The 13,309-nt window shown below is 50.1% G+C and overlaps 5 protein-coding genes across 5 annotated transcripts; 1 reads left to right on the top strand and 4 right to left on the bottom strand.

Moving 5' to 3' along the window:
- Window positions 1-738: 738 nt before the first annotated feature.
- Window positions 739-1,464, bottom strand: PFICI_13262 (uncharacterized protein; the record flags this gene model as incomplete). The annotated part of the gene is made up of 1 exon (XM_007841843.1): window positions 739-1,464. One exon carries the CDS (start codon window positions 1,462-1,464, stop codon window positions 739-741), a length of 726 nt encoding a protein of 241 aa, XP_007840034.1.
- A 1,813-nt stretch (window positions 1,465-3,277) lies between these two features.
- PFICI_13261 (uncharacterized protein) lies at window positions 3,278-3,913 on the bottom strand (the record flags this gene model as incomplete). Its single annotated transcript, XM_007841842.1, has 1 exon — window positions 3,278-3,913. One exon carries the CDS (start codon window positions 3,911-3,913, stop codon window positions 3,278-3,280), a length of 636 nt encoding a protein of 211 aa, XP_007840033.1.
- A 1,233-nt stretch (window positions 3,914-5,146) lies between these two features.
- PFICI_13260 (uncharacterized protein) lies at window positions 5,147-6,796 on the bottom strand (the record flags this gene model as incomplete). Its single annotated transcript, XM_007841841.1, has 1 exon — window positions 5,147-6,796. One exon carries the CDS (start codon window positions 6,794-6,796, stop codon window positions 5,147-5,149), a length of 1,650 nt encoding a protein of 549 aa, XP_007840032.1.
- A 1,000-nt stretch (window positions 6,797-7,796) lies between these two features.
- Window positions 7,797-10,502, bottom strand: PFICI_13259 (uncharacterized protein; the record flags this gene model as incomplete). Its single annotated transcript, XM_007841840.1, has 1 exon — window positions 7,797-10,502. The coding sequence occupies one exon, from the start codon at window positions 10,500-10,502 to the stop codon at window positions 7,797-7,799; it is 2,706 nt and encodes a 901-aa protein (XP_007840031.1).
- Window positions 10,503-11,754: 1,252 nt separating this feature from the next.
- PFICI_13258 (uncharacterized protein) lies at window positions 11,755-13,133 on the top strand (the record flags this gene model as incomplete). Its single annotated transcript, XM_007841839.1, has 2 exons — window positions 11,755-11,881; window positions 11,944-13,133. 2 exons carry the CDS (start codon window positions 11,755-11,757, stop codon window positions 13,131-13,133), a joined length of 1,317 nt encoding a protein of 438 aa, XP_007840030.1.
- Window positions 13,134-13,309: the final 176 nt, after the last annotated feature.

Genomic DNA, 13,309 nt, shown 5'->3' with positions numbered 1-13,309 from the left:
GCCTGTATATAGATACTTCTAGACACTTCTTTTTCCAGTATCTATAAATGGCAAACAGCTCTGGAATTCTCATAATATTGTTTCTTTATTTTCTCTTCTCTGATTGCTTTTGTAACCGCAGAGGTTTGCAAATTAGGTATGTTCAGAGGAACCAACAATTGATATATTCCAAATCCGGACAAGCACCATGCTGCATAGTTCTTGGTCGGTTAAAACGGGCTAGTACAAGCTTGAATGTGCAGCTTTCCATTGCAAGCTGGACCCATATTCGTTGTATGTTGCTGATATAATTAGCAAAGTCTTTGTTCAAGAAATAATGTACAGATCATTCATCAAGACAAACAAAAAGGAACACAAATTGATCTCTTGACACGGACGGCAGACTTCTTGACTACTAGACCATCACCAGTCGCATGTAATAAGGGAATATCGAGGACTGTGTTCCAAGTCATCAATTTTACATGTAAGTGGTAAGAAATCATTAAGAAAATCTCGACGGATTTATTTTGTTATTTCATGTCACCAAGTGACAAAAGCTTTAGTTTGAGGCTTCAAAAAGAATCTGAACGATTCTCTTGGGTATTGCCATAGAATCAATTATCTAAAAGCCTAGATTCAGTCATTTATATTGATCAAATCATCACATGTGCATCAAAGAATCGAGATATTCCGCAACACTCTCTATTCATCTGCTAGCGATACCCCTGACAGTTTCTAGGCCATATGTGAATCATGACCCTATTCTAACGGAGTGAATTCAATAGCAACCTCGTCTTCCAGATCCTTCGAGAGATATGTCTTGAGTTCTCGATTAACGTCAAAACGTCCAGCGAGTTCTTCATCGTCAGTAGCAACTCCATACTTCTTCACGTTGAAATCCGTGCCATGATACCAACGGGGATGATCTTGATCTATGAATATAACCGGCAAATGTAGCGGCTGATACTCCTTGTTCAGCTTTAGCAAGTCTTGCTTTATATCGAACGCCAAATCTTTGATCTGATGCAGAAGTTCCATCTTTTCGGAATGATTCCACACTCCGCTGGAGAAATTGATTCGCAGGCCCCACTGTGCCTTGGGGGGGCATAAATGTCCGACGCATAGAAGAAATCTGGCTTGCAGAGTTTCGATTGCTTCCCTCTTTCTCACATTGTGATCAGTAGTCTGGAGAATTCGGCGCAGCTTCTCCATGAGGTTCTGGTCGGTGTCACTTAAACGGACTTGCGGGTCCACATTGAAAAACTTGTTCATTATATCGCTTGACCGCTCGCGACATCCACACGGGCAGATCTCGAAATCATCAAGTGTTTGATTTGCCACCAAGTCCTTGGAGTCGATAGGCCCAGACGGTGCATTGCTCTTGGTGCCTGAATCGGTGTCGTTACTTTGCGTGGTGTCCGCCTGTAAGGCGCGCTCGTGACTTGAATCGACATCCATCGCTTGATCCGAGTTGTCGCTTGACATGATTTGTGATTGTGAGAAGCGCCCCAGTGTAGATTGCTGAGTCGAAAGGTGTCTGAAAGATGGTCTCTCGTATAATTGTTATAGTAGATTCTCAGGCCGAGTGGTTCTGAAAGAAGTCGTAGTCGGTGTGGTGGTCTCTGATCCAAATCTTCCATGATAAGATGCTGAATTTATGGCGACCCAGATGCCAAGTGATCTTTTCACAGAATTCCGGAGCAGTCGTTGTTACATGTTTGTTGCTTGTTCTTTTGGCTGGTTGCAGACACAGAATACCTGTGGGTCGAGAAGCCCTACTTATGTTCTGTTATTCGATTACTTATTTTTAGTGTTATAAGAGATGAAAAACCAATACATTTTATCTCGAGGGCAGTCAAAGCATCATGGTGTACAGTGTACTTTTCCTGCAAAGAATCGTGATGGCGGCGGTGGTGACGTGTGCTTCACATTGGATAATAGCGATCGTCTAGGTATTCTGAATTCGTAATTTAGAAGCTGTGCGATCACCATCAAAAAGTATCTTTGTTTTCTTTCACATAATAGCCCTTATGATCGCAAACTCAGGCCCCTGATTGTGCTGGAGAATGCTCAGTGAGAACCAACAGCCAACGCTTTCTTGATCCGGTCGAGTTCAATGCCACACAATCCTCCAGGGTATTGATGAGACTTGTTTTCCAGCTTGTTCAACCATTTTCCAAGTCCAGAATATTCTATTTCAAGAAGATTGTCAACAATTTGCAGCATTTTCTTGTCGTCAAAACAAACGATTGTGTCCAATATTTCCGATAGCATTTGTTCACAGTGGATGCATTCTTCACACATGCAAACAACAACTTTAATAAACTCTTTCATGTATTTTGATTAACCCCAAAGAGATTACTAATAAATTACTGCCGGGAACGTGTGGTACGGTCAATCACAAATCCAGAATAAGACAGCTTGTTAGTACTTGGCCTTTATATATTTTGACTTTGCACTTGGAAATTCCTTTTTGTGTTTTCCATAACAAGTATCTACTCAGCATTAAAGATTTTCGCTCGCAATATTGTTTACTTATCTCTTCTGTAAAAGTCTCGTGTAAGGGCGAGGTTATTTTATGTCAGTCCAATGATGCTAGCCTGGGCACGTCTCTTAGATGTTGCAATCCACAATCTCAACTAACATGAGGTGTTGTAATTAGTCGAAAATGGGCACTTTGGCGTATGCTCAAGGTAAACACATCAACATAGCAAGAAGAGGTCTTTGTATCACTAAATTGTTTTTGTATATCGATTGTGCTGCATTGAAAACTCCTGGCCTCTATGGCAAGAGACACAACTGATACAGATGAATCCTTGAAATGGTCTGATATTCGTAACAAACTAAAAAATAAGCCAGAGACCATTCCCTCTGTGATTATCCGACCTCATCCCATCCCTTAAAACGCCTCTTCAGCGACGCCGCGCTGTTCTTGATTCCGTATTTCTACTGGGTATCTTGTGAAATCATGCCAAACTTATTTCCGTCGAAATCATAATCCTGTGGGCAACCATCACAAGATAGCTGGATGCATACTCCTTGTGCCCATGACATTTTCGTACACACGTTTGCCCCTGTCCATGCCCGAGCTCTCTCTGGTCTTGCCGCGTAAAGCACAGTTCTTGAGACTCTTATATCTCATCATACTGCGCCAATGGTTGGCGGGACCACCCGGAATGTCGATTGGAACCAGGTAGTTCGACGACTCGGAGACTCTGCAATGAAGAACCTCTTTGAGTCCAAGTCGAGCTGGTGTGGAAGATGTTACCCCCACTCAAGGGGAGTCGAATACCCTCCTTCACCTCCATCCACCATGGTGATGTCCATGAACCCCAGGCTCGCCCCTGAGACCCCAAGCCGGCGGAGGTCCATTGTTGCCTGGGGCACCCATGGGCGGAATACGGTCAATCAGGTGACAATCCTCCTTATAAGGGGGAGGAGGCGGCAGATTCGAGACGGCACGGGGTCGCCGGCGCGGGCTCAAGGGCGGTCCATTGCGATGGTCATGGTGGTGGTGATGATGCGGTCCTCCGATCCTGGGGGATAGCGAAGAAGGGTGGTAGCCCTGGTAGATGCCGGGCGGGGAGGGTGACCTCCTGGGCGACGAAACCGGGTGGTGGCCGGCAAAGGCTGGAGAGAGGGGAGGTGCCGGGGGCATGTTGCCGGCGTTGAGATCGGGAATCTTGTCAATCAAGAGCACATTGGGCGACGGGCTGGCCGTGGCCGACAGGGCCCGCGCGCGGGATGAGGGCGGCGGCGGCAGGTGTGGGCCGCAGCAGCAGTGGTGATGATGGTGGTGATGGTGGTGAGAGTGCTCGTGGTGTGGGGGCGAGTATCTCGGAGGCGATGGAGGAGCGCCGAATGCGGCCGGGCCGCCGTGATGCGGTGCCGGAAAGGGTTGAGGTGGCGGCTGGTGGTGGTGACTGAGGTGCATTGTGGATGTTTTAATTGCTTGTTATTGATTATAGTATCAATAATTACCTAGTAGACAGGTGGGAGTCTTGAGATGAAAGAACAAGTATAGGACCAGGGCAATTGGATGGCCATCCCGTGTTTATGTATTATATAGGCACATGAACTATCGAACAACAAATTAAACATGGTTACGCAATCGGTAATTCGGCAGCAAATATCGTGTGTTTTTTTTTCCTCTCAGCTTTTTTTTTCTCTGAGCCTCTGCACAATTACGAGTCACGACGATTAATAGTCCACAGGGTCCACTAGTCAGCTAGACAAGCCAGGCTATGCTGACCAGACCAGGCGGGAACACTTTTGGCTTGGGCGGTCTGGGGGCGCTGCGGGCAGTCCATGGAGCACTAACCCGGCAGTTAGGCTGCGTACTATGAGCGCCAATGGCAACGGGAAATTTGGGAAATTTAGTGGACGCGACACGCAATGGTACGTGTGCCACGCAACCACGGGGCGTTGACGTATTGTAGATCCGAATCTTGCTCGGAGGTAATACCGGCCGGAACCCGCGAGGGAAAGAATTGGATGAATTGCCAGCCTTAAGCATAAAATGTTCTAGAAGCCTTCTTCCATTGTCGCGAGGCGAGGTGAGGCGGTGCGTTCGTTACCTACCTACTATTCCTTTGCTTGTCAGCTTACGGCCTGTCTTGTTATCATGATATCATTGTCGCTCGGATTAAGACCATGAACCCTGAAAATGAGATTATTACATACACAGTCAGCAACAATCATGACATTGGGCGGATCAAGAAAAAAGGCGTTGCCATACACAAGTGACAATTCAAGTTTATAGTAATTATAGCCAAGTACTATATATTCGAGTGGATACCTAGTCTCTCGCGACAGGCAATAAATCAGTAAACAGGAGATGATCTGTCTGGTCTGATTGAGTGGTTCCTTCTAGTATCTATAACACCAATTCGCTACTCCTGGAATCTGTCCAGAGTTTCTAAAGCAGTTTCTAATACCGCTAACAAGATTTGTTTTTTTCTTTTCGTTGCAGGGTTGTGCCCGATACCTCCAAGCCGTCACCCTATATGATGTACAAGATACTAATGCAGACAAATGAGAAGAGACACAGAAGGTCGTGTCTCTAATGTCAAGTTACACATGCACCGCAAAAGGGGGGTGGCGCATTCATGCCTAGTGTGGTGATGCATGTGTGGTGGGGTGAGTGAATGAGTAGAGTTTGTCCGCTTTACGACTCAACCTTCTTCGGCTCCTCCTTTGCGACCTTCTGGGCCACCTCGTTGCCATCGGCCTCGGCAGTCAGGGCCTCGTTGACTTGCGACTTGTCGACACCGGCCTGCTCGGCCGCCATGCGTCGCTCTTCCTTCTCGTCAATATCCTCAACATCGCGAGGTGTGGCCATGCCGGTGCTCTGGTTCTCCTCGTCCTGCTTGTTCTCTTCCTCAATGAGCTCTTGCTGCTCCTTGAGCACCTCGAGTCGCTGCTTGTTGGTAGCGGCGCCCTCGGCGTTGTGCACCTCGAGCTCGATCTCGTGGTACAGCTCCTCAGGAATCGAAGACAGCACACCGGTCAAGGCCTCAATCTGGCTGTGGAAGCTACCCTCTTCGGTCTTTTGGCCGTACATGTAGGCATTGCTCAAGACAAGCAGTGTTGAGGGAACACCATGCTTGAGACGCAGGTCAAGCCACGACTGCAGCTCCTCCCTGAGTTTTGCCGGCGACACACCGTGAGTCTTGATTCCACGAGATCCGCAGGCGACCTGCAATTCGCCGACGTTCAAGCTGTCGACGCCTTCATAGCTGATAGCTTTGTCGTCGCGCTTGATCTGGCGCATTCTGTGACGGATCTGGTAGCGGAGCATCATGTCTGTGCCAAAAGTGTTCAGGTTCATGTAGCGGCACATGGAGACGAGCTGCGGCCTCGAGAGGTTGTCAAGGGTCAAGTCGTCCCTGAAGATTCTGCAAACCTTGATCACGTCCTCGGTGGTTGGCTTCTCTCCTGTCGCACGCAGCTTACGGAAGAATATCGCAAACTCCTCCTTTTGTGTTGTTGCGGGGGTGAGAGGGAGACCAGTCTCCATCAGAGTGCCTCGCAAGAACTTGCTCACCTCCTTACGGGTAGCCCGAAGGGTGGCGGCCTTCTTGTCCTTGGCTTGCTGGCCTTCGTAGGTGCTGGGCAGTAGGTTCGGGAAGAGCCTCAGGGCAATTGGCAAGAGTGCCTCTGCAAACGGAACAATGATGAATACCGAGAAGGGGACCAGCCGACCCAAGTCTTGTACCGTCCTTTGAAGTTGCCGGTTTTCTCTCCGAGTAAGCTCGTACCCAGCAGCCATCTTGAGTGCTAGTCTGGTACTGATCTTGACCTCAGTGGCCAGCAATTTGGTACCGTCCCAGTAGTGCTGAATTTCATGCTTGATTTTCTGTCCAAGAGTCATCTTCTTGCCCTGCTTCTCCTCCACCTTTTGTGCCTCTGCCTCCTTCTTGGCAGCCAATTCTGTCAAAGTTTTGGCTTCAGCAGATGGCTCATTGGCCGGCCTTTGCGCCAAAAGAGCGTCGTCTGTGTGGTCGGCTTTCGATGTTGACTCGGCTGCCGTCTTGGAGTCTGTCTTGTTTGTGTCTTTGGATAGTGGCTGCTTCGCCTTGTTGATATCAAAGCCGGGTGGCGGCCCATTTTGGTGTCCGGTGGTGTTGTGTTCAGTAGACACATACCTGCCGGGGATAAAGAAGGCCACTGTGGTTGAGCCGGAGTTGTTGACATTGCCCGCGTGTCGTGCAAATGGAGTGGATGAGAGTCCGACGCCAGGTCGGAGTAGATTTCGGCCAGCGAATGCATGCGACGCCACTGCCCGGCGGGCAGCAGCTCTGCTTGGAGCGCTCATGGCGTTCGTTATATTTCTATGCTTGGAAACTCGGCGCAATGAATGCAGGGCCGGAATTCGAGATGTCTGATTCGAGACGGAGGGAGTATTACAACGAAGGAAGTGGCGAGAATACAGTGGGTTGAAAAAGAAGCTTGTTTGCAAAATTTCAATGATGTATAAGTTTGGCGTTGTCGAATGTAAGCGACATGGGGACGGGTCTGCCCTTGACTTATTATTGCCCTTTTCTGACGGGCAGGCGAATGGTCCAGAACTGCGGGACCTCTTAGGGAGGGAGAAAGGCCGGTAAATCCGAGACGGGCAAGGAGCCGTGTCGGCGCGGATTATTCTTTGGCCGAGCTCTATTCCAAGATTGCATACATAGGTACCTGGGTACCAGGATACTTCAATAGGCACCTCCTCATCTCCTCAACCTATCGGGGATCCCTCTTCTTGCCAGCCAGCCAGGCTGTGGGCGGTGACTCAGGAGGTCAACCAAAAGCACCCCAAATTCCCACCTGTACAGCCTAACCTCGATCTGGTTTGAGCCAGAAAGGATCATTACCCCTTGTTGGCTGTGATGCTGTCAGCACACTCAACGAGCAGTATACACGTAGCTAAACACGTGGGTCAGACGGACAGGTTGTGCATTGCAGCTCTGATGCCGACATGGCGAAACCAGTTGAACTCTCTGTACTCCATCAATTCTTTCTGTTGCTGATGCAGTAGCTACTTTGCCATTGTACTTCATACTTGCGTGTAGACCAAAAAACACCAATCAAAGTGATACAGAGTTTCCATTATTCTAATTGGCCATGTGTTCCGAGCAACCGATCTGGGGGGTATTTTCCAGACAGAAAATTCTAAATCCCAGGAAAGACAAGCAAAAACCAAAAAGCAACACCATCGCCTGACTAATGCTACGCTATGCAGTGAAAACACGAACTTTGTGCAACTCGTGCAGTTGCTTGACTTTCCAACATGTCCAAGTCAGAGATACGCTGCCATCGAGTCATGACATTTACCTTCTCTCTCCGGCACGTGTAATATTCGGACCCGTGCCGATTCCGGTCATGGTTCGTACGAACCAATGTAACCAGCTCTCCGTCTCCAGTTGTGCCTTGAGCTCTTCGGCCTTCTTCTCGACGCCTTGCACTTGAGCTTCAAATTGCGCAACACCATCCTCCACGTCGTCCACCCTCGAGACAAGCGCCTCAATTTCGTAGTCAAGTCTCGCTACCAGCACCTCAAAATCTTTGATAGCGGCCGTTATTTGATCCCGCTCGTGAGCAAGTAAATCGTCCGAGTCTTGCTTGGTGTAACGACACGACTCGGATAACTGGTAGTATAAGTTCTGCAAATCATCTTGCTGTTTTGTGTAATAAGCCTCAATGGCTTCAATGGATGCAATCTTGCTGTCGACCCATGGCTCGATAGTCTGCTTGACTTGTTGAATATTCATGTATAAGCTCTGCACGACTTCTGCAAGCTGATACTGCTTCCCCAGCACTGTTCTTGCGCTTATTTCTGCGCCATCGTCAACGATGGTCAGCTCAGTCCACCTCAAGACAGCCTCTTCAGCATCACCAAACGAGAGCCTGCGCGGCCATCGATTTTCGTTGAGACGCTTCTCTTCAGGACGCATTCCCTCAATGCTATGTCGTCGGTAAACCTGAGTCCCAGGTTGATTGAATTGTCTCTTGGTCGTCGCCAATGGGCCCTGGGCCTCACGTGCAGTCACTGCTGGGTCCTTGATAGCCGTGTCGAATTTGACTTCATGTCGGCTCTCGGGTATATGCGAAAGCCGTCTCGAATCGTCACTGGGAGGGCTGTCGTCCTCCACTGGCTGTGTGACTGGCCGACTTGACGATATTGGTGTGGCAGAGATGTCGTCTTGCACACTAGGTGCCGATGTGACATCTTTGAAAACGTCTCGGTACTCTTCTGGCTTGTTCTTCCATGTGAAAGCTCTGTTTATTCCACCGGGAGTTGGAGTAGCTGCCAGACCAACCGATGATCCCGTGTGGACAGACGGTGTGGCGGCAGTATATCCTGCCTCGGCAGACTCATCTCTGGAGGGTCTGGCCGCATGCCCACGCAAACCGCCTCCACTGTATACGGCGTCTTTGAAACGTCCAAACCCCGAACGTGCATCGCCAAATTTGCCAGCCACACTCTTGAAGACGCCTCTTTTATGCGCATCCTTTTCGCTTGGATTCTCCACTGCTATGCTGGTGGCAGAATCAGGTGCCGGGGAAGAGTACACACCTGAAGGGTCATCCCTTCTTTGGAAATCTAGTTCTTCATCCAAAGGCATAGACTGGGTTCTTTTGGACTGTCCTTGCTGTTCCTCTTTGCCAAACAAGATGTTGGACATGTCTGGCGTGGACTTTTCGTTGTGATCAATCACCGTTCGCCGCGGCTTGCCAAGCCACAGCCACTTTGCGCGCTCGCCTTGTGCGAGTGAAATGAATCTGTCAAGGTCCAAGGTTTCTATGTCGCCTATACCGCCCTTGTCGCGCCCACCCACCATCCCCAGGACTATCTCACCCCGTTTGCCACCTATTTCGGTGACAGTGGACTTGACAGCTTTCTGCACACCCCACCCCTCGCCCGCTGCTGCTTTGGCTGTGACCTGGCGAAGTTTGTACAGAGTCTGTCTGTCCAGCCTTCGAGTTCGCTCCAGTTTCTGGGATTTCTGAAAATAGCCTATTCCTCTCTTCGTGCTGTCTATATCAAAGACATCCTTGCCAATGGGAGCGCCATAATAACTCAGTCGATTACGCGATCCCATCAATAAGCCCAAGAGTGCTGCAACTGTACTGGGTCCAAGTATGCCGTCTGAGGGTTCCATGTTGTAGTGATCGGCGCCAAACTCTGTCCACCAATCTGCAACGGCTGTTTCCGTCACATCGCACAAAAGCCCGTCAATGTACTCCTGCTCGAGCTTTCCGAAGATGAAGAGGGCGACTTGACAGAGCTTGACCAATTCCACCACAGCCTCCGAGAATGGTATCTTCTCGTTGGTCTTGTAAAGTTGGTGGAATTTGGCCTTTGCTGCAGGCGTAGGTTCAGACAAGGTCATGCCGGATCGTCCAGAACATCCAAGGCGCTTGAGGTTCTCGTTTACAATGAAACTCTGCCGGTATTTCTTTATATCACCCTCGGGAACTGAAATGACGGTAAGAGCAGAGGGGAAGCTGCTTAAATTGGTGACCATTAGCCACCCCAAGGCTGTTTCTTTCGGACGGGCATGGTACTGTTGTATGGCTTCAAAATATACCTTGAGCCGTGGCGACCATGCAGCCTCATCTTCGGGCACACTCAATACGCCCACCACGATTGAATGTCTCTGGTCCCCTGTGTACGTTGCTATGACCAGCGTTGGCGACTGCCGTGAGCAAGCCCACTGTTCGACTAGATAGAGTTCGTAACCGCTGAGAATTCCTTTGCGCTCGACGACGCTGACGCAGGGGTCCTCTTCAAGATATCTATACGCGACGGGGTCTGCAAAGACGACATGGCGGCGATTTGGGGGAGGGGAAGGGGTTGTTGTTACTGTTGCTTCCGTGGGTTCGACAGGTCTCTCGGGAACCGGAGTCGTTGACCCGTCGACCTGGGCAGATCTGTTGCTGGACAGCCTATGTGAGGCACGCCGAAGTAAAGTAGTCTCCTCTTCTCTATGAACCCTCCCATCCGAGGTAGGCAGTGGGAGTCGGAAAGACATGGTTCAAGGGCGTTGTTGAGAGGGGCGTTCGGCTGCGGCGCTCGGCTTCGGGGTGGCCATCCAGTGGCAGCATGTTGGAAAGAAGAAGCGATCATAACATGGTAGGTTGAGCAAAGTTTCCCCTTGAGCGCGTGTATGGGCTGTGAGGGAAAGGGAGTAAACTAGCTGGTGATCTTCGAAGCTATCCTGTAGCATGTGATGGTTAGAACACCTAGCGACGGCCCCCTGCTGCAGCCAGAGACAGCAGCTGAAGACACGGACAATAGAGGTTGAGTACCGCCCTGAAGGCCCCTGTCAACGATCCGCCACGTAGGATGGATGTCGGCTAATCCGCACGCATTGGCGGGGGGCACGTTCGTTGGTGGGGTACTTGGTGCGTCATTGCAAGCAGTCCTCACACGCTGTGCCAGCACCCCCGTTGCAGCAAAGGTATCAGGTTTACCAGAGAATAGCTTTCATATCACCGGCAGAAGAGTGTTTGCTAACTAGTGACCACTCATGTTTGTGAGAGAAATAGTTATCATGATTATGACTTGCTGTCAAACAGGTAGATTCACGTCGAAAAATCGTTTGCCAAAAGGTGCACCGAGCGTTTGTTTTTCTCAATCAAAGTCTCCTACAAACGTACCTTGCACTCGATGGTCTAAGACAAAACGCAGGCGGAAGTGATTGATGATTGACGTTGCGGTTCATAGTTAATTGAATGCGTTGAATTGTGCTGCCGTACCGCCTGTACGACGATCGACCGCTCTAGCTAGCGCCACAATGACCTTCTTGGCAGCATTAAGCCTGCTGTGAGAGGCCTGTAGCGCATGCTGCTGCCCATGTTTGCCCGACAAAACCCCCCGACTCGCGCCAGCCACCAGTTGTAGCTTAACCCACCTGTACCTACAAGTTCCCAGCAGTAGCTGGGCCAATCCATATTCCATACGTACAGAATACACTATTGCTCGCCATCACAACCCCACGTCCCCGTCCCGGATTCGTCTTGTCGACATCCTGTCTGGACGTATGCACTGCACTGCTTGGGAAACCCCAAGTGCCAACTCTTGTGTAGAAGCCTGGTATGGCTTTTGAAGCCTAAAAGTACTGCGGCGGCCAAGTATTGGCACCAAGACGAAACCAAAGGGCCGAGAACCGATGAGATAACAACGTCAGCCAGAGCAGACCATTTCCTGTCGCAAAGCCTCTTCAGTAGCTGTCACCGCAGTTCTACTTTGCCCACCCAGCTGGAGAAGGGAGAATTGCAATCATGGCCATGTTAGCATTGGAGAAAGAGCTCGAGAAGCTCACCAAGACGGCGCGTCTTTCGAATGCGCTCGCCGATGTCGACAAGATTATAGATATGTTGACCACAGCTCGGGAAGAGGTCGAAAGTGGTCAGTTGCATTCAACAGCTCTACCTTGACTATAGTAACTGACTTGTTTGCTACCCATGCAGCAAACGACCCTCATGCCACCAGCATTACCCTTACCAAGTTGCAAAACCCCATACAAAAAGGGTTGGAAGCCGTCAACGAGGATATTCGGAGTGTATACAAGGGTCAGTCCAAATTCGCCAAGGCTCTTGACCGGGCCTTTACTGGCGAAAAGGTCATCAAAGGTGGTCTTCCAGAAGACCATGACCCTATGGCGGAGCATCCGACGCTCATCAACCGCGCAATCGCTATGCATTTGTTACGGGAAGGGCAGTTTGGAGCGGCCTCGACATTTATCAAGGAAGCGCAACCACAACAGCCGGATACATCCATTTCAAGACTACAATCTCAACTGTCGCCATCGGCCGTGGAGTTTCCCGAGTCGCCACGATCTGCCACGCCGACCGATACCCACGTAGCCGATGTAGACGACGAGCTGTCCACGTTGCAGTCAGAAGCACTCCAGTCATCCTTTGCCGACATGTATTCGATACTTTCGGCCCTGAAGCAACATAATCTAATACCAGCCATAGAATGGGCACGCTCAAATGCTTTAGAGTTGGAGGCTAGAGGCTCCAATCTCGAGTTCGAGCTCTGCAAGCTGCAGTTCATATGGCTCTTCAAGGGCCCGTCAGTGAACGGCCTACCCGACACGGAGCAGAATGGTAGGCAAGGTGCTTTGCAGTACGCGAGGGAGAACTTTGGAAGATTCCAATACCGACATCTCCGTGAGATACAGCGACTCAGCTGCGCCATGGTTTACGCATCGAACCTTCCATCATCTCCATATAGATCGATATTCGACATTACCATTGCATTCGACGAAGTAGCGGCATCCTTTACGCGCGAGTTCTGCTCGCTGCTCGGTCTCTCTGCCGAGTCTCCCCTTTACGTTGCCGCAACAGCTGGCGCGATTGCTCTTCCGCAGCTCATGAAGTTCTTGAACGCGGTGAAAGGCAAGGGCACCGAGTGGACGACGAGTCAGGAAATGGCTTTCGAGACGCCCTTGCCCAAGAGTATGATTTACCACTCTATATTCGTCTGCCCAGTGAGCAAGGAGCAGTCGACAGTCGACAACCCGCCTGTTCTGATAGAGTGCGGGCACGTGCTCGCCAAAGAAAGTCTACAGAAACTAAGCAAGGGCAGCCGATATAAGTGCCCGTACTGCCCACAGGAGGGAATGGTGAAGAATGTCAAGGAAATCATCCTGTAAATCACTATGCGCCGTCACATTACATACCTACATGCTTGCGATGGATTTACTGGCGTTTGGTGGATATTAGCGTTTGGCAAACTCGAGTGGGCTTTTTTGTCCCCCGGCTTTAGGATTGAGACTCCCCTTTTCTCCATGTACGAGGCATTACGCGTCTAGTAGACGCTGGCGTTATG

This window comes from Pestalotiopsis fici, assembly GCF_000516985.1.
Source record: "Pestalotiopsis fici W106-1 unplaced genomic scaffold PFICI_Scf_11, whole genome shotgun sequence".
Classification (NCBI taxonomy): Eukaryota; Fungi; Ascomycota; class Sordariomycetes; order Amphisphaeriales; family Sporocadaceae; genus Pestalotiopsis; species Pestalotiopsis fici.
Note: the sequence above shows the minus strand (reverse complement) of the source record. Positions and strands in the feature narration are given on the sequence as shown.